The sequence below is a fragment of the Arachis hypogaea genome, chromosome 14 (assembly GCF_003086295.3).
Source record: "Arachis hypogaea cultivar Tifrunner chromosome 14, arahy.Tifrunner.gnm2.J5K5, whole genome shotgun sequence".
Classification (NCBI taxonomy): Eukaryota; Viridiplantae; Streptophyta; class Magnoliopsida; order Fabales; family Fabaceae; genus Arachis; species Arachis hypogaea.
The window spans coordinates 555,594-582,288 of record NC_092049.1 but is presented as its reverse complement, the minus strand read 5'-3'; the positions used below and the strand labels follow the sequence as shown (position 1 = coordinate 582,288).

Below are 26,695 nucleotides of genomic sequence, written 5' to 3'. Positions count from 1 at the left end.
TATATATTTATTTTGTATATTTTTATAATATAACAGAAACTTTTTTATCTTTTCTGTTTTATTATCGATTTTTTTATACCAAGAATAAAAAATAAAGATATATATAATATTTAAAAAAAAAATGTCATTAACAATTCAACATACATGATGCCATCATTCAATCAAAACCCAAAATTATAGTCCTCATTTCTCATTAGTCATTACTATTTGTCTACTTCACTCCACGTTCAGTCAATTAACATATTTATTCCCACAAGCGATGAGGGGCAGGACAATTCCGTATACATGACGATGTAAAATCAGGCAGGCTCTTCGATTCGATGCACATCATATATTGATAGATATAAGCATATAACCTATCCCATCCCTTCCCTATGCTTCCAAAATTATCAAAATCAAATTGGCCGCAGCAGAGATATCAACTCTCACATCACAGGAACACCGGAGCCATTACAAGCGTAATCGTTGCCAGCATCTTTATGAGAACATGAAGCGAGGGACCAGCTGTGTCCTTGAAAGGGTCTCCAACTCTGTCCCACCAGTCCAAGATTACAAGCAATAGAAACATTGATAGATGTAAAATAGAAAAAAAGCTGAAAAGCTCTATAAAATAACCATTGGCATGCTTATGACATTCATTATTGCAAGAAAAAATAGCATTAAAATAAAAAGTAACTCCTTACGTGTCTCCTGTTACAGCTGCTTTGTGAGCATCACTTCCCTTGCCTCCAAGAGCGCCAGTCTCTATATACTTCTTTGCATTATCCCAGGCACCACCGGCTGTGTTCAGGAAAAGTGCCATAAGAATGCCAGCTACAGTTGCAAACATCAGCAAAGATGCCACAACTTTAGCCCCAAGTAAGGGATGCCCTGTGTAGTAACCCAAAATTCGAAACAGGAAACCTGCAAGTAAGAGAAAAATTTAGCAAACCATGGCCTAAAAGTATTCATAACAGCAATGTGAGGGTTTTGCTTACAAGTGATGATAAGGTTTCATGGAAGGTTTTGAAACTTCCAAACTTCAAAAATACTATTATTTCAATAAAGACTATCCACTTTCTAGTGTCCTTAAATATAAAGCATTAATCCCTTTTCACAGTTGTTTAGATTGTGGATCTTAGATACGGAGGGAGAAAGACTATGAATGTGAAGAATACAAGTTCAAATTTCAGGAACTTGACAGCTAAAGGAGGGATAACACAGATCATGGAAAATGATACCATTTTGGTATATTGAGATTGTATGATTCATAAATTGGAGGAAATGAGGGAAGAGAAAGGCTATGAATAATGTAATCATATCAATATCACATATTATTCATAACTTTTCTCTTTCCTTATTTCTCCTTGCCTACCTAAATCACACAATCTCAGCAATAATAATATAAAAAATGAGCAATTAAACACAGGAATTAACTCACCAACTACAATAGGTGAAATGATTGCCAAAGCACCAGGTTTTATCATCTCTCTTAATGATGCCGAAGCTACAATAGCAACACAGCGACCATAGTCTGGTTTCTCCTTGTAGTCCTGTACAAAATATATACAAACAAATAAATAAAAGGAGTAATTCAAAACTTAAAATAATCCTCACGACATAACTTCAGCAACCAAAACTCACCATTATACCAGGCCTCTCAATGAACTGCCTTCTTACTTCATTAACAACCTCTTGCGCAGTTCGGCCAACAGCAGAACATGCCCAAGCACTAAAGACAAATATAAGCATGGAACCTAACAACCCACCAACGAAAACTTCTGGAACTGCAATATCAACCTGCAATTCAATTGTAAGTAGCTTTCAAAGAAATAATGAAATCGATTTAGATCATTGAATTGTAAGTAGCTTCAGAATAAACAAAAAAAAAAAAAAAGAAGCAATGAAAACTAAGGTGAAATCTTCTTGAATCCAAAAACTTCCATTAACGTTCAAGGTAGGATTGGGAAAAGCTTAAGAGAATGACTACACTAGGAAGAAATAGACTTTATAACTTACAAGGGCTGGATTAAAATTTTGAAAATGTAAAGACTAAAACCAAAGGACATCTAATACAGAATGAGTAAAACATGCTCAAGGATAGTTAAGTAATTAAGTTGGAACTAGTTCTGCAGACCTGTTTAAAAGGTTGATGAGCAAATGCGGCAACCTCATCCATATAAGCACTAAACAAAAGGAAAGATGCAAGAGCAGCAGAACCAATGGCAAATCCTTTGGTGGTGGCTTTTGTTGTGTTTCCTACAGCGTCGAGGACATCAGTGATCTCTCGGACACTTTCAGGCTAAAAAGAGATCAATTGTCAATATACTTTACATGAGAAATATCAGAAATAACACTGGACAAAATTATTTTGGCAAGAACTACCTGCTGACTCATCTCTACAATGCCTCCAGCGTTATCAGCTATTGGGCCAAACATATCCATCGTCAGAATATAAGCTGCAGTGCTAAGCATTCCCATAGTTGCTACAGCTGTGCCAAACAGCCCACCAATTGGGTTTCCTGTCTCATCTACTAGTCCACAGGTTTGGCCCAGCCAGTAAGCTGAGATAATTGCTACACTGATGACAAGGACAGGAAGAGCGGTTGACTCAAGACCCAAACTGACTCCAGCAATTATATTAGTCCCATGACCAGTGGAGCTAGAAAGGGCTAATGTGCGCACAGGTTCATGCTTGTAGTCAGTATAATACTTAGTGATCCAGACAAAAACATAAGCAGTAATAATACCAACGAGCCCACACAAAGCAAAATTGAACCATGCTGAAGGTGCTTGCTCAGTATAAAGCAACCACCGTGTAGACTGCAGATCAATTCAATTCAAATAATAATCAGAATAGATACTGTAACAAGAATTTGGAAAGATTCAAGATATTTCACTGCCCCAATCCTAAACAGAAATATAGCAATAAATTATATCAACTGGAGAAATTAGAAAAGCCAAATTCAAATATCACAAACGAAGATTAACAATTACCAGAGCAAACGCCACAACAGCTAAAACTATTGTAACAGAATATCCTTTCTGAAGAATTGTCATTGGATCCTCAATTGGAGCCATTACTCCAGATTCACGTGTACCCCTAATTGAAAATATTCCAACTGACGAAACTACCAGATCAAATGAGTGAACAACAAGAGGAAACAAGATGAAGCCAGATGGATCTGAGTCAAAAGAGAAAACATCAAATTAGAAAAGCATACATAAATCAATGGGTAACCAAAATCAGTAAGCAATACATAGACACATTGGGGCAACTATGTAGTGGGTACTTGCCTTCAATTTTACAACGTTGAGCCATTGTTCCTCCAAGTATCATAGCACTGATTATTTCAGCTGCAATACTTTCAAAAAGATCAGCACCCCTAGCAGCACAGTCTCCTACATTATCTCCAACCTTAAAACCGAAACAAAACAATTATGGCATAAAAAAATGCAAGTAAAAAAACCTAGCCAAAAAGCATAAACAAAAGTGCAGATTATAAACATGAAGCAGTTCTCTTCATTTGGTTTAGGTTTTATAGTTTTGCAAGTACAATTTATTTGACAAATAAATAAATAATATAATAATCAGCTTATGTATATATATATCAATCAATCAATAGTGTTTACTTAAGATTTTCATGTGTATTTATAAGTTGGCCTGAAGCAGAATATTAAGTTCTTAAAGTTTAAGAAACTGAAAATAAAGGCAGTTCTCAATCATTACTACGAGCATATAACTAACGTTTTATATACCGTACTTTTGCCTCTATATATAAAATAATTCAGAAAACCCAAAAGTGACCGTCAAATGTCTTAGAGAATCCCATAAATCTGTTTAAGGAACTTGTAATCAGAAACACCATCCATTGCTTAAGTTATACAGTCACCAACAGTGAATTAAATATATTCTATCATAGGTTTCCACGTTTGAAAATTCACCAAGTAAAACATTAAGGTCGTCAAACTGGAGGGGGAAAAAGAAAGACATTCGTTACTGGCTACATATACAACCTTATTTCAAAATCATTTCCACAAACATAAACAGGCAGTGACTAAAAACAGAGATTTTTTTAAATGTTTCTTTCTTTAATTAAAAAAAGAAAATCAATATAATATGCAGAATCTTCAAACTGAGGCAAACAAAATTAAACAACAAATACCAGATCAGCAATAACAGCAGGATTCCTAGGGTCATCTTCAGGTATTCCCTGTTCTACTTTTCCAACAAGGTCTGCTCCAACATCAGCTGCTTTTGTATATATTCCACCACCCAACTGAGCAAACAGTGCAACGAAGGAAGCACCAAATCCATATCCAACCAGAAGAAGAGGCACTGAGGGTGGAAAAGAATCAAATATGAATTAGAGACAGAGAGAACAGGTAAGAGAAAAAAACAGCTAAAAGATGCAGCAAGTATTGCTCAATGCTAACAGTACAAAGAAAATTACATTGCAGTTATCAGTCAAATAGCTAATAAATAGACCTCAATAATCACAAATATAACATCTAAAACTCATTTTGGTCAAGATTTAATAATTTCCTCTTGCAAAGAGGGAAAAAAAAGTCACATATATCTCGTCCATTTTTTTCTTTTGCCCTTATTTTCAGTACATTGAGGAACCATTAATGACCTAAGCCAAATCCTCAACCATGTCAACCACCTGACCTATAGGCTCATTTTTAGTTTCAAAAAAACCCACCGAAATGAAATTCACCACAAGTTATAAAACACTAATCAAACTGGAAACTAGCTCAAAAAGATAAGAATTATGCATAAAAAGCACTAGTTCATGTTCAACACTAACAATTTACAAACAATCTTTTGCCAAAAAACAAAACAATTGGAGGAAGAAGTCTACACATACGATCAGTAACTTTCATCGACCCTGGTGAGTCCACGCCAAGCCAAACATAAAATGTGGCATAAAGAACTGCTATCCCAATTACAGCCATACCAACAACGATGATAGCAGATAAACCGCCAGCACGAGTAGCTACCTGAACAACTTTCTTAGTGTTATATAGGAATAATGAACCAGTCATAGTTTTTGCAGGAACTGATAATAAACTAATGACCTGCAATGCCTCTCTTGCGGACCGTCTTGCAGCACTAGAGACTCTGACATTGGCACGAACAGACACCCACATCCCAACATATCCAGCAATCCCTGAACAAAGGGCACCTAAAAGGAATGCAGCTACAGTGATGTAAGCAGAAGTTGACCTGAAACAGAACATACATGACATGTAAGAACATGTAAAAGGTGGAAGAAAAGATCCATAGCCTAGGTATGATGTCACCTTCCCACACCAGAAGATTCCTGCTGAGGAGTCGTATTGCGAAACAAATATATGCAAAGAATGACAAGAGCAAGCAGCATTGCCATCTTGGATATACTCCCATATTGGGTCCTAAAGAAGCCTTCAGCTCCATCTCGTATAGCATCTGCTATCTAGAAAGCAATATGATAAGCTCAGGACAAGAAAACAATGAGTTCATGGTATGATATTCGAAGTCAGCATAAAAGACATCACAAATCTAGAATAAGTTTTAACATGTGAACTGTTATATAGTAAACAAACAGTTTGCTTTATCGGAATATTTCAAAAATTATTCATGTGCCTTACATGCAATAGCTTAAGATTTTGAGATAGTTGGTCCTTGACATATTTCATTATAAAATAAAAACCAAATAGCTCCACACTCCCGATAGAAATTAGGCCCTATGCATGAGATGTTTGCACTAGTGCCTTTATTGCTTATTTGTCTTCTTCTTCCAACCAACTCTCTAGACAAGTTTTCATCATCTTGTCGTATATAGGTGGCTACTTAACGCTCACTAACCCGAATCAACTAAGCTTGAGAAAATTGAATGAGAATTCTAAATTTTCTACTATTATAAAAACCACATGAAAGTTATATTAATGCTAAATTGTTCTGTCAAAAGACTATGGTTGAAATGCCACTTTTGTTTTAGCCAGGGATGCAACCTACAGCAATCGACCTCATCCTCTCTTACAGAATCCACAACAATCAACTTCTCTCTATTTGATAAAAAAGATATAGTTGTTCTACGTGATTCGCAGCACATTCTATATCAATATTTCATATTGCAAAACCCAGTAACCGAAATGAAGACCAGAATTCAATAAAAGGGAATATAAATCTAGAATGTTTGTGGGAGCAGGACATAAAAAGTTAAGCATAGGAAATAGAGTTACCTGAACCATTTCAGGGGGGCCCTCATCCTTTGCAAGCACCCACTTTGTAAGATATATAGACACAAGGAAGCTGAGAATACAAATAGAGATGACAAACACAATGATGGGAGATGTACTGGCTCCCATGTAAAAGATAGCCCCAAATCCGAGGAGCAAAAGAATGAATAGAACACGGACATTTATTCCCAGGAGAATACGAAATATCTGCAGAAAGATGGGAGTGAGAAAATGGCTGAAATTAGATGATGAAGGAAGCAGTGGTAGTGGAGTTAATTTACCAGTGGGGTGTAAGGTTTGGTGCGCATGTTGGGGAAAGTTCTTGGCCTGTCGTGGTAAGGCCCCAAAGAACCAGCCTCCATGTCGTCATCGATCATCATGCCGTGGCTGGAATTGACCCTGCGCGCCACAGGATAAGGGTTGTACTCACCACCAGATTGGGGCAAGTCACCCCCTGACCCCAGTCGCTGAATTTTGAATTCCCTTTTTTAATCCCACACTCACTCTCCACAAACTCTCACTCAGCATGCAATGCAATGCACTTGCTTCTTGGATTCCTCCCTTGTTCGCTTCACTATTTCATAAAATTAAAAAAAAAGTAAATAATAAACGCTAAATGCATATATCCGAACCATTCGATTGCCATTCTAATTACAAGAAATTAGATAGAATATGCAGAAATAGATCTGAAGGGATCGGCAACACAATCTATGCCTAAGCGAGTGAGTGAAACCATTAATCGTAACTGAAATCGAAATTGGAAAAGATCTAATACTTACGGGTGTCAAGAGTGGTGAATCCCAATTGACTTTCAGCTTCCTTCCTTCCAGTTCACAGCAAAACAGGAAGGAACCTCTCCTTTATTTTTCTTCTCTTTTTCCCTTCTTCGTCTTTGTGTCTAATCACTGTTACTAACTGAGCACGAGCAGTAATAATTATTAATGCTAAAATCGTCGGCTTGATTAACAGGACAAGATATTGAACAACTCAACTCAACTCAACGGAAGAGAGCCTGCGTTTTCAAGTGTCACTCGCCACTCGCACCGAACAGACCTCCCCTCTAATTCTATGGCTTCTTTCTTTTATTTCTCTTAATTTATTTAACTTTCACTCCATTTTTCTTAGGTTTAGTGCCAATCTGTCAGACCTATCCAATAAACTTGCGCCGCGTCATTATGCCTTCATTCTAATTGGCTGTTCATTTCATGGTCAACGCTATCGCTGTTCGTTCTACGACCCACCAAAGAGGCACAAACGGGGGGAAACGCCCTGTATTAATAAAATGAAGAAAATTAATTATTCAATTGGTCTTTAACAATTAATTTCGTCAGCTACTTAGGTTATTTGTTCCATTAATTTTAATAGAAGATAAAATAATTTCTAGCAACTCTAACAAGGAATAAAATAGTCCTAACCTCTCCTGTTTAAAAATGACATTATTCTTTTTCAATTTTCATGACACTATTCTCTTACAATTTTCATCATATTTCGCATAACACTAACAGCAATTTCAAGTTACACAATACACATTTTGCAACTTCAATGTTCACAAAAAGAAAAATCTTCAACTTGTTTTCAACCAATTAATACTCAATAAACTAATGACTATGTCTCTCAAGTATGTACTTGTTGTTGTCTTCGATGGATTCCATGAATCTAGACAGCCAATCTGATTTATTAAGATCTGTCATCACCATCTCCCTCCTCCTCTGCCCTATCATCTCTATGACCACATTGTCCACCACTTCGATCGCTTCCTTCAACTTCTTTTCCGAACCAATGTTTAATAATCGCTTCAGTTTCCATATAAGCGGCAACGACGATATTACTTGTTGTACTGATAGTTTGGATGCAAGGTCGAAACTATCTGACAACTTGGACTCCGAAAAGGAAGGAATGAAGCACTTGGAGTCCATTTCAAATGAGAATTTGCATATGATGTCGAAGGAGAATCTTCTCATGATGTCCTAATGTCTAATAATCTATATTACTTGCCGGAGAGTGGAGAAATGTGTGCCCTTGGAGTAGTTATGGAATTTGGTCTTGAAAATGTGGCGGACGTTATTGGGGTTGGAGGTGATGCTGTTATCGAGAACGTGGAGGTGGATGCTTCTGGTGGGTGAAATGCGGAGGAGGTGAGTGTACCAGTCATATAGATTTAGGAAGTGTGTAGTCCATGACATGTTGAGGTAGGTGCGACACGCGTGGCAGTTATACCATGGCTTGATCTTGGAGTTGAAGAGGATAAAGGAAAAGATGGAAAATAAGACTGTGAAGGTGAAAAAGGAGAGTAGAATGTTAGGATTATGCGAGATATAATGAAAATTAGGGAAGAACAGTGTCGTTTTCGAACAAATGGGTCAGGAATAATTTTGTCTACTATTAGAGTTGTCATGGATTATTTTGTCCCCTATTAGAGTTGTCAGGACCATTTTGTCTTCCTTTAGAGTTGATGGAGTCAAGGACCTAAGTCACTTACAAAATTAATTGTTATGGACCAATCGAGTAATTAATTTTAATTAGGGACTAAAGTGTCCGAACTGAAATTCTTTGAGGACCAAAATGAATAAATACTCTAATAAAATTATTTGTTTTGTGTGATTTGTTATTTGCTATTGTTAGAAACAAGAGACTAAAATAATAAAGTATATTGTATTATTGAGTGAGTTATCAAAGGTACAATGTATAAGAGTATATATATGTGTTAGTAGAATTAAAGTAATAAAAACATAAAATCCTATAATAAATATACAGATATATTATATAAATATAAATGATACTAACTTATCTTAATTGATCTTAATTATACTCTAACATCTTCCTTCAAATTCAAGTAGGAGTTAAAAATATTATCTTGAGTTTGGATAATAGAGTTCAAAAATGACTAGAATGATGAGCTTTCGTGAATATATCAACAGTCTGATTCAAAATTCTAACACCTATGAAACGAAAAGCATTAATAAGGAGACGTTGTCAGACAAAGTAATAATCAATCTCAATATGTTTGGCGTTTCATAAAAAACATTATTATGGACTATTTGAATAGCATTGCGCTTGTCACAAAAAATATCAATCGGCGACGACTGAAGAGTTATATCTTTTTAAAAGAATGTTTCTCTTCATAACTGTGCTGATGCATGAACTCAATCTTTATAAATAGGACGTCTAAATGAAAAAATAAAACACCCCAATCTATATAACAATTGATTATCTCATTTCATGGTTTCTCTCTTCTCCATCTCAACCCTTTTTTATCCATTGAAAAAATAATAGAGAATATTATTGGTTTACCTATAATTTCATCGAATTATTAATTGAGTCTCTATATATATTTTTTTAATTGAGTCCCTATATCATTTGACTTTTTTTAATTAAATCTCTATTAACGTTAAACGTCTAAAAAACATTAGTAAAATGTGAATTTATTTATTTACTCATACCCTATACTTATAATTTTTATCCATACCACCCTTCACCGCTCTCTCCAACTCATCCACCATCTCTTCACTCTCTTTCTGTCTTAACAATAACACTAATCTAACATTTCAATAAAATTTTGATTTACATGGCAAATAAAAAATATAGGCCATTTACACACACAAATTAAAACTAAAAATGGACACTGCAAAAAAAGAAGAGAAGACAAAAGACAAATAAAACTATACAAATTGGTTTCTTTCCTAATCATGCCTCCAAATATAAGTTCTACTAAAACAGTCCATTAAAATGGCATCTTAGATTTTTGTATGATAACAAACTGTTCAAGTGTATTTTAATACTGTCACATTGGTTCAACTCATGTCGGATATGAGGCAAAGTAAAAAGTATATAAACTCCACCATATTCGAGAGGATTTAAAGATTACAGTACCACTTTTATTAATTCCACAAAAAAACTCAATTTGGATGCAAGTTTAGCACTTTTGTAATCATCCCTAAGTTGAATAAATTTGGTAGACAAAAAAAATTAATTATTATATCAGCAAAAAATATGGAACCGCCAAATTATTTATTCGTAATCAAAACAAAATATTTTGATTCTTAATTATACATTTCAGGTTCAGCAATAAAATCACGAGAAATTCAAATCACAACAACAAATTTCGGATATACAATTAGAGCTTCTGATTCATAAACCAACTTACCTGAATGCGGAACACAAACTTTAAACACCGTTAATCGTACGTGGTGAAAAACAGAATCGGCTGAAAAAAACGACACCGTCTACAACGACAAAATCATCCAATGGGACGATGGCGCGGCGTATGACCAGAAACGGCGTTGAAGACGACATCGTCGTGAAAGGAAAAGGTGAGTGATAGCAAGCAACATCAACAAAGATGCAAATCTATGCAGAGGAAGCAACGCTTCCACTGCACAAAGAAAAAGCTAACAATCGCGGCGATGGAGGGAGGGAGGAGAAGAAACACTACTTAAGACCGAGAAAAGAAGCATCGAAGATTGAAAAGAAAATGGTGATTTTGAAATTTAAAAAATTTTCAGGTGTCCTCAGATAAGTTTAGTATCCTTAACTTTAGAATATTTAAATTTTTAATTAAATATTCTATTATTTCATACGATTTTTATAACAGTTTGAACTTAATTGAAAAAAAATTAAATGGTATAAGAACTTAATTAAAAAGAAAAAAAATATGAAGATTTAATTAAAAATTTGATAAAATTATATGAACCTATAGAATAAGTAAAGTAATATTATTCTATAAAATATTATTAATGTATGACTTGACTGTGTGAATGTAAAAACAAATCAAATATTTTTTATTATATCTTATAAAAAACTTCGATAATAACTCATTTTATACATTATATTAGATTAGTGAAAATTAATTAAACTTAAAAAAATGTGTAACACCCGACTTAAAAAGTTGTATCATTATATATTCTTTAATCTTTCTTATTACAGATTTATTCCATCTATCTTTTTTATTTTCCAAGACTTAAATTTTAAATATCCCAATCCAAAGTTCTCACAATGTATGTGCATGGATGGTCAACAAAATGTATTATTCTCGGCTATCATATTTACATTATATTATAAATACAATATTGTCTCCAATTAATCATATCCGTTGCTAGCTCTATGTTTTATTGCACCCTAAATAAATATTTATATTTCTATATATATAAAATGAGAATATAGGATAAATTAGTGTCTAATTACCTTCTTTTTTAAATATCTTTTTTTATATATAATTTTTAAAAAGTAATTTTTTTATTATTTTTAAGATTTGATTCTAAGACCTTTTTAATTATTAAATTATAAGTTACATGTTATCTCAACTAACTTATTTTTTATTATCTTTATACATATTTAATAAATAAAATTATAAATCAATACATAGTTAGCATCTATTAACACACTAGTTAATTGGGATTCAGAAACACTCAAAACAGATAAAATATATACATGCCTAACAAGAAATGCTTTATAATCCTTGTCTAAATGATAAGATTAAATATCATGACTAAGAAATAAGAGATACTAAAAAAAATCCACGTGTTAGCTGCTGCCTGCGAAACAAAATCCATTGATGTTTTCTTTGAAATTTTAGTGTTGGAGTTACTCAGACTTGGCCCCTATATATATAGCAAAACAACCAGCTTCAACATTACACATCATAATATATATATATATTAAAATAATGTGAAAGAAAATCTAAAAAATTAGATCAAGAGAAATTTTAGGTGATCAATAATTTGTCTTTGTTTTTATCTTATATTTAAATTAATACTAGCCTATTCTTCTAGCAATTTCCTTACATTAAATTCTTTTAGAGATTACGTGCAGCATATACATTAATTAAATTTAAAAATTATATACATTAAATCCTTACATTAATCCTCTTTTAACATTTTTTATTTTTTAGACTAGCCTACACATTAAATCCTTACATTAATCATTTTTTAACATTTTCTATTTTTTGTACTGATTGATAAAAAATAAAAAATAAAAAAAAATAAAATTTTTTTTTTCTGTAAAATATCTAAATGACATTTTTCTTCTTTCTGTTTATAAAATATACATTTTTGTATGATTAAAATAACATATATCTATTATTCTTTTAATAATTATTATAATTATATATATAAATTAGTGTTACTGGTTTGATTGATTCAAATATGCATGAAAAATATTTTTATTAATGTAATAAATTTTATTATTTCTAATATTTTATCGTTAATTATGAACTATAAAAAATATAAATTAAATAATTTTTGAAAAGATTACAATATATTATGTGATAAAGTATTAAAAAATAGCTTTATTAAAATAATAATAAATATATTATTATTATTATTTAAATCAACCAAATAATTAACATAATTATAATGATTATTAAAGAGTATTCTAGTCGAATAAATTAAAATATATTTCATTTTAATTATTTTAATATTAAAGAGAAGAGAAATATATATTTTAAAAATTAAAAAGAGAAGAATGTCATTTAGATTTTAGACATCTCACAAAAAGAAAAAGTGTTATTTTTTATTAAAAAAATTACAAAAAATTAAGTATAAAAAATATAAGCATGATTTCTTAACGGTGAAAACAACGACTACACGTGGGTTTTTGCGTTTCTTAATACCTTCTTTTTCGCCTGGTGGTGATAATAGTGGACTTGAGGGGCTTGTTGAACTTGCCGAATGTTCAAAGGGTGGTTCGCTCATTACGTCCTGCATCAATACACAGTGGTGTTAAAAAAAGAGTTTATAAATTGAACCCAAACCGAACTAAAACTGTTTTAAGCAGGTGAAGTTGACACTTTACAACGGCTAAAGATTTAACTAAATTTTCATCAAACGATTTTCAATTATAATTTCAAGTAAAATTGACTACATATGAATTTTAATAAATTAAATTTTTTAACGAAAAAATTGAACTTAAACTAAAGAGTTTTTTTTTTTTATAAAAGCCAATTTATATATTAAAAAGCAATTTATAGGCTAAGATGAATATGATGAGGATAAAAGAAAAAGTCTAGGGCCAGCAACTTTGTTAAATTCTGACCAGTATGTAACCAGCAAAAAAAAGTAAGCCATTGGATGAAATTTTACATTAATCTCACACCATTAAAACTATCATTGATGGCTATTTGATGACTAGAAATCACAAAAGTTGCTGGCCCCGATAAAATGTTAATAAGATGATGATGACCTGTGGCGTAGACGAAGCTTGACTGAGATGGGGAGATGTTGCAGAACTAATGTTCCTACAAGAGAAAGTTGGGCTGGAATTCCCTTCAGCTAAGTCTCTAAATTTTTTGAGCTGTGGCAGTACGTGTTGACCAAGGTCTGGCCTATCTTTTCGTCTGAGCTCTGCACAGCTGAGTGCGAGATTGGCAAGGCATAGGGCTTCTTCAAGAGGCCAGTCGGGGACAGAGGGGTCAAGCATCTCACCCAGTGCCTCCTTCTCAATGGACTTCTCAACTTGGTGAGCAAGCCCCATTGGAGCCCTTCCTGTCAACAACTGAAGAAGAATGATCCCTAAAGAGTACACGTCAGACTTCACTCCAAGCATTCCGGTCTGCTGATACTCTGGATCAATGTAGCAAAATGTTCCCGCTGCTGACGTCATGCAGCACTGCGTCACGTTTTCTGCCACGGCCGGGAGAAGCCTCGCCAACCCAACGTCGCTGATCTTGCTTACGAAGTTGTGGTCTAATAAAATGTTTCCTGGCTTTAGATCACGGTGTACCAGTGGTTCAGGCTTGGTCTGGTGGAGGAATAGTAAGCCAGTGGCTATGTCTGCCGCAATCCGAAATCTCAGCTGCCAAGACAGAACACTGCCCTTCTTCTGAATCATGCAATCTTCTAAGCTCCCATTCGCCATGTATTCATAGATCAGTATGCCGTGCTCTGGACATGCTCCTACAAGAAGCACCATATTCGGATGCCGTATGCAGCTGAGTATGTCAATCTGCATTCATTTAGTATGCAACATTCTTGAGATGACTGGTCCACCTAATGCAAAATTTAAATAAAAATAATAAAGAATATGTAGTTTATTGAATTACTCATTCCAATGATTGGTCACCTCTTGCTGAAACTGCGACTTCCCCTGAGCAGAATCTTTGCGTAGAACCTTGACAGCCACAGGAGTGTGGTCAAGGTAACATTTATAGACAGGGCCATAACCACCTTCCCCGATTTTTCGAGATTCAGAAAAGGAATCTGTGGCTGCTTCAATCTCTTCTAATGTGTATTTCCTGTATCTTTCATCCGTTTGAGCTAGATTATCCAATAGCTTCCTCATTTCCTCTGCTTCTTTAAGGGCTTTCATTTCGGCATGTGCTCTTCTGTTTGCTTCAGCCTCCGCTATTCTCTTGGCTGCCTCTGCAGTTTCCAGGGCTGCTTTGCTCCTTGCTTTCTCTTTCTCTGCGATTGCCAATGCTACTTCCTGGGCCAATCGTGCCTCGTCTAATTTCTTTTCCTCTTCAACTCTCCAGGAGTTAAGTTCCATTAATTTGTGTTGCGCAGTGAGTGCTTCTCGGCACGCTGTACTATACATTTCCATGGTTTGTTTTAATTCAAGCTTGAGCCTCTTCATGTCAGATTCGACATCATCCATGTTCTGAGAGGAATGAGAAAAAGAGGAGGTTCCAATGCTTTCCTGAGAGAAGGAAAGAGAAATATCGGGGCCGGGGGAAGTGGGGAGAGCGAGGCTACAGCGCAGTGATCCCAAGCTACGATCGGAGCTGGTGGAGACTCGTGAATTACGAGCAGAGGAAGAGTCCATGCAGTCATACAAGACAGAGGAGGAACGGCCACTGCTACTTGGCCTCCCGGAGCTCACAAATGATATGTCGGTATCGGAGTCTGGGCCTAACAGCTCCATGCATGACGACCTTACACTCAACCCCCCCGCCCCGGTTCCCATTGTTTTTCCAACTTGTGATGACCTTGTGGCTTCGTCCTGCCAGCTGTGAGGTTTCATGGATCTTCTATGATCTTTGAAGCTCATACGCCTTGACGATAACTGACTACTTGTTTCACTTGCACTATCGTCATTATTTAGGGCCTGTATATGGCTAAGGAGGGGAGACGCATGCGCTGCTGAACGAGAAGCACTCCTCACTGAAGATATCTTCCCTTTTGATATTATATACACCGTACAGAAATCGGGCGCCCCTTTTGATATGTTGCTTGGTGTACTTGATGACTTGAATCTGCAGGCATGCCATACAAACATTAATTAATTCTTCTTTTATACTTTTACAAAGAGAGAGGACTTCATTTAAGAGTGAATACCCCATCCGGCCCCTAACAATTATCTCGAAAGGACAACGAGGCCCCCAAGAAAAAAAAAAACACCTAATCCAGCCTCTGATAATTTTTTTTGGGACTGATTAGCTCCTGTGCCAAAAAAAATAACATTAATTTTTTTTTGGTACAGGGGCCTCGTTATCCTTTCGAAGTAATTGTCAGGGGCCGGGTTGGGTTTTTATTTTTTGTCAGGGGCCGGGTTAAGGTTTTTTTTTTGTCAGGAACCTCGTTGTCTTTCGAGGTAATTGTTAGGGGCTGATTTGTGTTTTTCTCTTTATTTAATTTCTTACCTAATAAAACCATGCCTTGACGCTGCACCAAGCACTAGGTTCTCAATTGCCGCGTAAGACACATATTCTGTTATTCCTTTCACAACGTCAGTGTCTTCAACTAGCACATCAAGGCATTGTATCTAACCAAACAATACATAATTACGCACACATATATCATATATGTATCATTATTGTTCTCCACAAGATTAACAAAACACATACATCTTTACGTGTGCAATAGCAGTGGAAGGTACGGAAAAGATCCTTAGTAATATTGATGACATGGTCTCTTTGAGGAGATGAAGATGGAATATTGCTGTTGCATATTATGGCATGGCTGCCTCCAACTGAAAAATAAATAAACATTAATATTATTATTATAATCATGCATGATGATGAATGAGGGATGGGATGGGAGTACTGACTAGAAAGAGGGGAAGAAGTCTTGTGCAAAACGTGGATAAGGACAACAGTTTGGCCTCTGGCTAGAAGGCTATCGGCAGCCCATTTGAGAGCATATCGACTGCCTTTGCTATCCTTATCTATTGCAACTGCCACCAATCCATTCCCCCCTCCCCCCTTTCTAATTACTGATGCCTTTGTACTTGGAAGCCACATTTCATCCCCTATTCGAAACAAAATACATTTGGAGCTTTCTCTCTACTCAATCAAATTTACATTATTCACGCGTCGCTCGCTTCGATTCAAACCCCCCTAAAAGACTACTTCTCAACTAAATCTGAAAAAACGATTTATAGAAAGTAACCCCCAATTTATGGCCAGTCAACCAAACTTTTTCCTCTTCTTCTATTAAAGGAAACAAACAAGAGGAATGAATTACATTTGCAGTGCCTCCAACCAGCCATCACCATAACGATACTACTATTTGAGATCTCACGTCATTTAAAACATTTATAAATATAGAGTAAAATAAATGATCAAGAAAGTTTAGACGCCCCAAAAGAAATTAATATGCGCTAAATATTTAAAGTAGGGAGGGTAATGTTTTCCTTTTTCTCTTTTAATACGGAGGGACTTTTAATACAAAAAATATTTTTTTAATATAAAAATATTATTTATACATTAAAATTAACTATCAAAATAATTATTTTATATTTAATGTTCTAATAACTGATTTTAATATACAAATTATTTTTAATATTGTTTAATTTCTACGAACCAATTATTATTTATAGATAAGTAGTATACAGGTTATAAACAAATAGTTTTATTAATATACCAACTCTTATTGAGAGTTAAATGAACATGAAACATGAATTCCAATGAGAAATTCTCAGACCTACCGACAATATATAAATTTGATCTTTTACTTTATACGATTCAAATTTTCACACATCATTATTTAAAAACTCTAATGTTTATGTGAATTTTAAATTTATAAAAATTACTAACAAAAAGTTCACCATGGTTAGCAAAATACATCCAATCCTAAAGAATTTAACCATATACTCCTTGTCAATGTGAGACAATAAACACAAGTTATCATTCAACTCCGTAAAAGTAGTTTTGAATTTTCTTTAAAAAGAAACTTCCGATTTCAAACCTCCTTGAATTATTTTAAGTTTAACTATAAACACTAATTTTACAGCAAAGATGGTAGAATAGCTCCTCAAACAACAAAGTTAATAGAGTAAAATGAAAATGCATTATATATATGTTAATAAAGACAGTTTTAACGGGTAGAATTAAGAAAATAATTAAAGAGAAAGTGATAGAATTTCAAGAGCAAGCTTCACTTATAAAGCTGACCTCATAACATATATCAATTGAAGACAAAAAAAAAAAAAGAGAGTGTAACACTTATGCTTTATTTAAAATTTCAATGTTATGAGTACTAATGTTATCTTTCTGTTAATTGAGAAAAAAGACATATCATAATGAGTTGAAAAATGAAAAAAACCATGAAAAAAAAAAAGAAAGAGAAATGCATTAAAAAAGCTAAAAAAAAGTTTATGTGTATCTGAATTTTGTTGAACTAGCATTAATTTCCTTTTGCCAAGTTGAAAAAGTACTTGTGGTGATTAAACTTGGATAGAAGTTCAATGATAGATATTAGATAAATTAGGATGTAATTCATTGATATTAATATATATAATCAGTGAAAATTTCATAATGGTTGCAATGGAGACTGGATATAAGTTTTATGACACTAAAAAATCGAACTAAGATACATGTTTACCTAATTCTCTTTTTTTTTTTCTATTCTGATTTTAGAGACAAAACATAAAAAATTTCCTGCATAATATGTTTTTGCGAAAAATTGCTAAAAGAACTTTGTTTCTGAATTCAACTTGATTCAACTCTCTTCTCAAGTTCTAGCAATAGCATCACCCCACTTGTATCACTTGTAACCTCTAGCTATTTTTGTTGACTTCAAACTAAAAGAAAAATTTTGTTTATTCTTTTCACCGTTTGAATCGAATAAATTTTTTTAGATAATTGATCCCATCCAGTCTGATCCAATTTCAAGTGATTTGGATGATATTAAATTTGCAATTTTATAAATTTTAAAAAATATATACCTAACAAGTCTCAACGTTAAATTTTAAATAACTAATAATGACATAATAAATCACAATGATATTTTAAAAAATTAGTAATAACATAATAATAAAAATAAAATTATAGATTAATTAAACAAATATATAAATAAATCTTATTTTAAATTCATAAAATATTTACTAAATAATAATAATACATGAATAAGATAAAAAAATAAAGAACAAATTGAATGTAATATAAGTAAAATTAAAAAAAAAAATTAGTAGCTTCCATCTATTTTTTTATACTATTCTATTTTTTTTTTACTTTTTATTCTAACCAAACAATAAAAAATGATAATTTTTCTCTTAATTTTTTTTCTTTCATTTTTTCCGTTTTATATTTTCCTCAACTAAATAAAATTTCAAAAGTTGAATTCTTTTTCTTACTTTAAAACAAATAAAAGTGAATAATTTTCTAATTTCTTTCATTTATAAATCAAAACAAAAAAATCTAATTTACAAATCAATTCTCATCATCTTTAAAGTTCAAACCTAATATTTCAAATGTTAAAAATATTTTTATTTATAATTAATTATTTTAATTTTGTCCAACACTTATTTAATCCTCTTTCTTCTTCTTATTTACCCTAATTGACGTATATTTCAACAAGTAGTCTTACTGAAACGGTGAAGCTGTGAAGTCAATCAATCACCATCACTATCACTACTAACTAGTCTATCATCACTTATAGCACCATCCATTTATTTGTATTATTTTTTTTTGGTGGTTGTGTATTTTTTTTTTCTATTTATGTGAAACTTCTCTCAAAAGACAAGTTGTGTTTATACTGTATTTTTTTTGCAGTGCTTTAAGTTTTTTTTATTGTGTGCTTCTCTTTAATTAGGGATAAACTATTTTACGTGAGACTTAAGTTTCAAAGAAACAACAAATTGAGAGGAGATAATATTATATTGTCAAAGATAAAATAGTTAAGGAATCTAGCTATCACCAAATAAAATTATGAATAATTGCGATTTCTGTTGCAAGCATGTGCACGAGTAATCGTTCCTTTTCTATTTTATCTCTGGCTGGTTGCGCTGGGAGTTGTACATACCCTTCGGTCATTCCCCTTATAAAGCAAAACGCACAAGACACCTGTACATATACACGTACGAGCACTCCGACACGAAGAAATACATAATAACAGAGATCAGATACCATATAACTAGGTTGGAAGCATATATATAGATCATAGAGGAATGAATATGATTATAAATTTATAACAATAATTAAGCGTGGGTGTTTATTGGTATGGGGTTTGTGGTAAATGTGATTGATTGAGTAAAGTGAGTAAGTAATGGAATTAAGGCAAGGGAACCCGCTTGCGATATTCAGCGAGAGCCCACAAGGGATAGATATCTCTATACATTGGGTAATGCAACATGCAGTTCTTCATGAAGACTCCCGTGATCTCCTGCTGGGGCCAATCCCCCTCTTCCAACTGGGAGTTGATGATCAACTTTGCTGCCCTGTGGAGAGGCCTTGCGTCTCTCTCTGCCTGCCCGGCATGAATAAGGCCCATCAAAGCCCATGCCGTGTGAACCACATTTGATCGACTTCCTTCCAGAGGTACGTATATCTGCATATAATTTTACACTATTAAAAATACTAATAATAATTAATTAATAGATATAAATTACAAAACTTGCTGACTCCTAACACTCTTCGTAATTCTTTCAGATAATAATTAATTAAGCAAACCTTTTGGGGGCTTGAAAGATAACTCTCCCCCCAGCCACCGTCGTCCCTCTGGGTTGTGAGTAGAAAGTTGACGGCTCTGCGAATGGCAGCGCAGTTGCCGTAGGTCTTGCCTGCTGCAGCGAGGCCCCCCAGTGCAAACCACGTTCCGTAAGTGAAGCAAACTCCCCAGTTTCCATACCAAGAACCATCCGCTGTTTGTGTATCTTCAAGGAAACGAACTGCGTTAGCGATGAAGTTGTCGATCTCTTTCTTTCTGTGTCCTGGATATAGCTTCTTGAACAACACCAAAGCCTGAATAGCTGATCCAGTGCACTCTACATATTCGTGCTCCACTACAATGTCCGCAAAAAATTCTGTCGGATTCAGTAACTGAAAAATTGCACACAAACCACCAATCCAACCCAATATATACATTTCATTAGCACTGTTACTGCTGTTGTATTAATATTAATCAAATCAAGCTAGCTAACACATACAACACTTACTTCCAACCAGTCTTGAGCTCCTGGTGGCTCCCATGCTGCTAAACCACCTTTCTTACTCTGCAACAATGTATTCATCAAATTTCGAAACAAATAAATATTGGTCAGCAACAAGTAGAAGAAGGGGCATAATATAATAATATTAATTAATTAATAATAATAGCTAGTGTTCACCTGAAGCGACAATAGAAGATTGACTGAATCATATAATCTTTCTGGTTCCATCTTTTCCCCCACAAGCTCCGGTGGCAACATCGATAAAAGCAGACAACACTAACAAATTGAAAACACACAAGATAATAATAATTGGATAAGTAATTATTGTTGATGATGAGAACCTACCAGCTAGCCACTGCTAGTCTGTTCTGTTTAGCTAAGTTGGGTACATGAGTGACAAAAGTTTATATAAATGCATAGGAGAAAGAACATCTCCTCGTGTAAGTATTTGTTTAGGGTTGTGTGAATTTTATACATGTTTTTTTTTTTATATCATAAAATTATTTATCTCAAAAATTTAGGCTAAAAAATTTTGATATAGAAGTAAAATGAGTGATATACTTTAACAATGTAATTGTTGGTGTTTTTTTAAAATTGTAGGAGTACACAAATCGAACCCTCCGATTTATGTTTAAAAGTTGAAAAAAAACTCAGAGTACACAACTCGGACCATGCGAGTTCTTTGGTCATGAAATTTTGCTTCCTATTTGCAGCTGATGGAATTTGAAATCTGAAACATGGAATTCGGACTCTTCGTTTTTCTTGTTCTGGGTAATTCACAACTCGCAGGGTCCGAGTTCTGCTTCCTCTAATCCCACAACGAGGTGAAGCACCCCTCCTCCCCATACGTGAGTCTAACACAATCTTAGTTTCCATATTCAAATTAATTAGTGCAAAAACTTAAACCAATAAAAAAGTATAATTAAAATTTAAAACTCTAACAATGAGTGAGTTGTTACCTTCAAACCTTCTGCAGTACAATCAGAAACTTGCCATCCATGGTCTTGATCAGAAAAGGTCCAGGAGCCTTTGGAAATGTGACGATACATACTCTTAAAATCTCCTGAAGGGTTGTCCCTAACCTGAGACTTCTTGATGAAATCATGGGCTTTGGCAAGAGCGGGAGCAAGTTCATCGAGGAGGTTAGCAGCAAGGAGGGCCTGAACAGCAAAGCCAGCATCCCACTCCTGGCTGCCAAAGCTCTGCATGGTCATTCCATCCTCCGAGACCCAAAGGTAATCAGGGACCCTTGCAAGATGCTTCTTGAAAGCGTCTCCGTTTGGATCTTCCACCCAGCAAGCAAGCATGCACAAGACCTTCTCGACGCAGCCGATGGTTATGTATCGGCTGTTCTCGTCTTCGTAGTGGATGTGCTTCATTGTGACTTGGAGGGCCCTCTCTCTCACCAGTTTATTAAAGGGCCAGCGCGTGAGAAGCGGCTCCGTGAATATGTAGAGGCTATCCCATATGAGGTCCTGTATGAGAGGATGTGGATAGTAGAGATCTTCCTTGGCGCATTGGTGTCGGGCTTTCTTCCAATCAACCTTCTCATAAGGAGGCTGGCCGTAGAGCTCCTGCCTCAAGTGGAGGATCAGGGGCGTGATGGGCCCCACAAACCTCTTACCGTATAAGTATGACATAGGCATGTATACCAAGCGACAGTAGCACCACATCTTTGCTGGATGCATAGGAAGAAAGGAAGGAAGGAGCCAAAACTCAGGGGGCATTGGATTGGTTCCGCACCATTCAAAGAGTCCCAGTATCGAAAGCCAAGTCTTTCCCCACGAAGGTATGTGTGTTACACTGCCGTGATCATGAATCCACTTCCTTGCTCTGGCGCAGGCATTGTCTTCACCCCCATCGGGGCCTTCTCCCAGAATTCGCATGCATATGTAGTTGAGTGCAGTGCAGAACATGGTGCTGTGACCCTCTATGTGTAGCCCCCACCCTCCATCTTCGTTCTGGTGATAGTATATGTACCGAAGAATCTCTTTCCGGTGCTCTTCTGGGAAAACCGATTCAAGCTGCCCTGTAATGTACATACAAAACACCTGCAATATATATAGGAAAAAAGTATAGGTAAACAATGAAAATATTAAACAATGTAAATAATAGATATATCAGATGTTTATTTTATTAGTGTGCGGATGATTATTTTAATATTAAAATTTAGAGGATTAATTTAGAGGTATAGTTTGTTTTTATTTGATTGATGGTTGTTCATATTGTTCAACAAAATCATTGTACCATTAGCATTTCCGATATATAATACAAGAGAGTTACTCAAATAAATACTTTTAAAACAAATTTTTTTAAATATATTTTAATAATAAAAATTTAATATGTATATTAATTAATTCGTATTATTTTTGATATAATTGAATCGAATAATACAATTTATTATTGGATAGTGGATACTCTATCATTCATTCATTAATTTACATTACTATTACTATTCACCATTTCAATCAAACTCTCTTCTATACCACTTTTTTTCAAGATCAGTATAAAATAATTTAAATTTATCTTATTTTACATTTTTTAACTTAAAATTACTTTAACTTAAACTATTTTTTTGTTAAATTTTTACTTTACTTAATTAATTATCCTTACTAATAGCTACAATCATGTCATCTCTAGTTAAGTTTTACGACAATGGATTGTATGTGAATTCACATTTTTAACTTGAATTCCTCTTTTTAGTATATTTAATTTTTCTTCTCTAACTAAATTCTAAAATTACTTTTTTATTCTGAAATTCACAGAGTCGTGTAGAACACCAAAATAACACTTAAAAAAAATTGCGACTGAAAAAATAATATAAAAGAACGAATTTAATACTTGACCTCTAACATGACAATTGTTGGACAAAATAATTCAATTGTTAACTTGAATTTACTTTCATTAAAAACAGTACTTTGTGACGCATTAAATCATGATATTTCAACATCTGCGAAAAAAAATTCTTATTGTAAATAAATCTTCATTTTCTAACCCATTCATACTCCACCCAACTTCCCTAATTTCCTCATATATTGAACCATTGCCTCAAATATTTGACACACACTAAGAGTTGTGAAATATAAGTTTATGATTTTGAGGATTATTTTATCAAATAATTCAAACCAAGAACAAATCTCATTATTTCAGATTTAATTTAAAAAATATTTTGTTTTAAATATGTGAATTTTTATAAATATAAATATAAATTATTACTAGTTAAATATTAATTTAAAATAATAATATCTGATGGTATTCTACTTGTGTACTTACCAAGGGAGGAAGGAAAAAGAGTGGACCCGCAATTTGAGCAGGCCAATGGCCATGACTCGTCTGCAATGCGGAAAGATGATGTGCTCCCCTTCTCAATGCTGCTGTTGCCTTCTCGTAACTGATCTCTTCCCCATCTTCTATCCTCACACACTCTATTCTTTGTTTAAAATTCTTTTCCCTCAGAATCTGCACAAGCCACCTTTCAGTCAGCTTCATTCTGTTATATTTGTCATTTTTTATAATATTTTTTTATATTCTATTATAATTGAAAGATGTTAAATGATTTGACTGATTTAATTAAATTTTATCTAACAATTTTCAGTTATCAACTTCACGTGAAGTTGACTGCACCTGAGTTTCCACCTTATCAAAATGGTAATAACCATCCCCTATATCAAGTGTAAAGAGATTTTATGCTTAGGCTGCTTTCTAAAGCGGCCTTTGAAATTGGAAACTAAATGATGAAGGAACAGCTATTAGATTTGTTTATTTACAATTTTGATTTATTTTTTCTAATAAAAATGTATTTTTCTTTAGAATAATAGTATAATATTATATAAGATTAAATATTTTTTATGAATGTATTTATAATATAATAAATTTTATATTTAACAGTGAAAGAGTAATTCTCCTTCTAAACGAATAAAAAAGGAAGGAAAAAAATATTTTACATTTTAGTTTATATATTGTACTATATTTTTTGTTACACTCAAAAATAAAAGACTAAAATAACAATAATATAAACACAAACTAGATGTGTAGTAAGCCTCAACACATGCTAAAGATGATTGCAGTACAGTTTTATGACAAAAGGAAAGAATAGAGAAGTTATTAAGTACATCTGCAGGAATAAGAAATAATAAGTTTAGTTTGTAATTGAAAAGTTTTTATAAAAAAAATTACAAAAACATAAGTTTTTGATTTCCTTATTATATATTATTAAAAATTTAAATTTTTTTACTAATAATAACTTTAATATATCTTTTAAAAATATATATTAACTAAACTCATAAATGAAAAGTAAAAGATGACTAATATATTTGTAGACATAAATAAATATGGTAAAATATCTTCGCAAATTGTGCTTATATAAATTATTGTCACATCTTGTATTTACATTTTACACCAATAATCTCATGCTGCGTGAGGATGGAAGCATATCCCTAAAATAATGTGGGGACTTGGGTAACATATAAATTATAATCCGCCTTAATTAATTGTTGTTATTATGAAAATAAATACTATACGTCAAAAACCTTTTTATCATAAACTTATCTATTATTAGAATTACGTGGCAACTTAATTTATGATGGAAACACATGAATTACATATGATTTTAACCAAATGTTGTTCACACGAAGAAAGTTTCCGTAAAAAAGGCGGCTAAGGGAATTGGAGGAATAAGGTAAGTGAGATGGTGCATGTCGGGCGGTACTTGGGGAATATAATGAGATAATAATGTGTTTGGTAGATATTAAGAGTTTCTTTAGTGAGTTTTATATTCTAAGCACTAATATAACCTTGTGCTAAACTGCTAATAATACATAAAGGTATCAATTTAAATAGAAAAATTTTAATTTGATTATATGAAAAATTGTATAATAATAATAATAATAATAATCCATATGACAATGAGTTAAAATTCAAATGACATAATCTCTCTATATTCAATTAAAAGGTTACGGGTTCGAGTCTCTTTGATAAAAAAATAATAATAATAATAATCCATACTTACGGAATCTTCCTATCTTTTGAAGAAAATAAAATAAAATAATAAACGTGCGAGGCAAGTAAGGGGTAAGTAGTAGGTAGATGAGTGAGAGGCAGCGGAGCGGTTGGGGTGGTGCGGGTGGTGATGGTACCTGAAAACGCCAAAGGAGGTCGCCGCAGGGCTTGACATTGAAGCGGTTCTGATAGAAATGGTGGCGAGCAGCCTCAACCTGCTCCCGCTCCTCGGGAGTTCCTGCGTCGGGGTCATACTCCCATGTCTGCCTCCCCACAAAGTTGTTGGTGCTGAATATGTACGGGTCCTTTCCACCTTCTCCTAACTTCAGCCTCCACATTTTCGCACCCTCCCCTAATAATTCATCATATCAAAGATGCGAAATAAATTTTTGCATTTATGTATATAAAGTAATAGGTATTAGAACAATATTAAGTAGTTGTATTAGAGTAATAATAAGTAGTTGAGAGTTATTACTTATTACATACCAACGAGAATCAAATTGTGATCAATATAAATAATAGAGAATATGTATGCATAAGTGCCTGTGGAACGGGGAAGGGAAGGAAAGCTGAGGTATGAATGTAAATAGAAGCTGAAGCAGAGAAAGCAGGCAGGGGATCTGAAGGAATATGATGACTTCTACTCTTATTTGGAGGGTCCTTGAATTCTGCAGAGCCCTATTTTTATAACACAACATCAACCTTACTATTTATTATATTAGCCCAGTGCTACTTCTTATATTAGTGGGAGTGTGGGACACGCCTGCAAAACCAATAGGAAAAGTATAGGTAATCAATAAGGTTTTTGAACAATGTGTAAATAATGTGAATTAATAGGATTAAAAGAGTAAATTTGATTAGTAACATTAAATTAGGGTGTAGTATATTCTCATTTGATTGGTGGTTGTTTCAAAATTTTCATTGTTCCCCTAGCACTCCCCAAACCAATATTCAAATATAAATTATTAAAAAATAAAGGGGAGTGCTAGGGAAACAATGAAAATTTTGAACAACATGAACAACCACCAATCAAATAAAAATACACTACATTCTAATTTAATGCTACTAATTAAATTTACTCTTTTAACCTTATTAATTCACATTGTTTACACATTGTTCAAAAATCTTGTTGGTTACCTATACTTTTCCAAAAATAAAAATCATTTTTCTTATATCTTTGCGAGACAAATCC

General features: G+C 33.6%; 3 protein-coding genes across 4 annotated transcripts; all 3 read right to left on the bottom strand.

Moving 5' to 3' along the window:
- Positions 1-85: 85 nt before the first annotated feature.
- On the bottom strand, positions 86-10,680 carry LOC112740786 (pyrophosphate-energized membrane proton pump 2). The gene is made up of 16 exons (XM_025789406.3): positions 10,349-10,680; positions 6,984-7,473; positions 6,486-6,778; positions 6,208-6,411; positions 5,287-5,438; positions 5,062-5,209; positions 4,851-4,983; positions 4,146-4,318; positions 3,277-3,397; positions 2,977-3,164; positions 2,365-2,802; positions 2,117-2,281; positions 1,624-1,779; positions 1,421-1,532; positions 684-903; positions 86-530 (listed from the first exon to the last, which is right to left on the bottom strand). The coding sequence occupies exons 3-16, from the start codon at positions 6,582-6,584 to the stop codon at positions 431-433; spliced, it is 2,409 nt and encodes an 802-aa protein (XP_025645191.1). The 5' UTR covers positions 6,585-6,778; positions 6,984-7,473; positions 10,349-10,680; the 3' UTR covers positions 86-430.
- A 918-nt stretch (positions 10,681-11,598) lies between these two features.
- Positions 11,599-16,722, bottom strand: LOC112740428 (U-box domain-containing protein 35). The gene is made up of 7 exons (XM_072213519.1): positions 16,186-16,722; positions 15,983-16,107; positions 15,779-15,900; positions 14,260-15,391; positions 13,381-14,142; positions 12,812-12,899; positions 11,599-11,801 (listed from the first exon to the last, which is right to left on the bottom strand). The coding sequence occupies exons 1-7, from the start codon at positions 16,376-16,378 to the stop codon at positions 11,785-11,787; spliced, it is 2,439 nt and encodes an 812-aa protein (XP_072069620.1). The 5' UTR covers positions 16,379-16,722; the 3' UTR covers positions 11,599-11,784.
- Positions 16,723-19,480: 2,758 nt separating this feature from the next.
- On the bottom strand, positions 19,481-26,294 carry LOC112740785 (beta-amyrin synthase). 2 transcript variants are annotated; one of them, XM_025789405.3, is made up of 8 exons: positions 26,047-26,294; positions 25,641-25,855; positions 23,779-23,964; positions 21,465-22,556; positions 20,683-20,781; positions 20,512-20,568; positions 20,027-20,395; positions 19,481-19,904 (listed from the first exon to the last, which is right to left on the bottom strand). In XM_025789405.3, exons 2-8 carry the CDS (start codon positions 25,839-25,841, stop codon positions 19,629-19,631), a joined length of 2,280 nt encoding a protein of 759 aa, XP_025645190.1. In that variant the 5' UTR covers positions 25,842-25,855; positions 26,047-26,294; the 3' UTR covers positions 19,481-19,628. The 2 variants fall into 2 exon arrangements, with proteins under 2 accessions (XP_025645190.1, XP_025645189.1); XM_025789404.3 differs by having other exon boundaries at positions 25,990-26,215.
- Between the last annotated feature and the right edge of the window lie 401 nt (positions 26,295-26,695).

Bases quoted from the DNA above. Each gene is read 5' to 3' on its own strand.
- LOC112740428 (XM_072213519.1), bottom strand. From the start codon at position 16,378: ATGTGGCTTCCAAGTACAAAGGCATCAGTAATTAGAAAGGGGGGAGGG. The intron at 15,901-15,982 runs GTATGTGTTTTG...TTGTTTGGTTAG, and splicing joins GCTATTGCACACGTAAAGAT to ATACAATGCCTTGATGTGCT. The intron at 12,900-13,380 runs GTCATCATCATC...GTATTGATGCAG, and splicing joins AAGCTTCGTCTACGCCACAG to GACGTAATGAGCGAACCACC.
- LOC112740786 (XM_025789406.3), bottom strand. From the start codon at position 6,584: ATGATGATCGATGACGACATGGAGGCTGGTTCTTTGGGGCCTTACCAC. The intron at 2,803-2,976 runs GTAATTGTTAAT...ATTGATCTGCAG, and splicing joins CTGTTGTGGCGTTTGCTCTG to TCTACACGGTGGTTGCTTTA. The intron at 904-1,420 runs GTGAGTTAATTC...TCTTACTTGCAG, and splicing joins CATTTCACCTATTGTAGTTG to GTTTCCTGTTTCGAATTTTG.
- LOC112740785 (XM_025789405.3), bottom strand. From the start codon at position 25,841: ATGTGGAGGCTGAAGTTAGGAGAAGGTGGAAAGGACCCGTACATATTC. The intron at 20,396-20,511 runs GTAAGTGTTGTA...GCAATTTTTCAG, and splicing joins GAGCTCAAGACTGGTTGGAA to TTACTGAATCCGACAGAATT. The intron at 19,905-20,026 runs GTTTGCTTAATT...AATTATATGCAG, and splicing joins ATCTTTCAAGCCCCCAAAAG to ATATACGTACCTCTGGAAGG.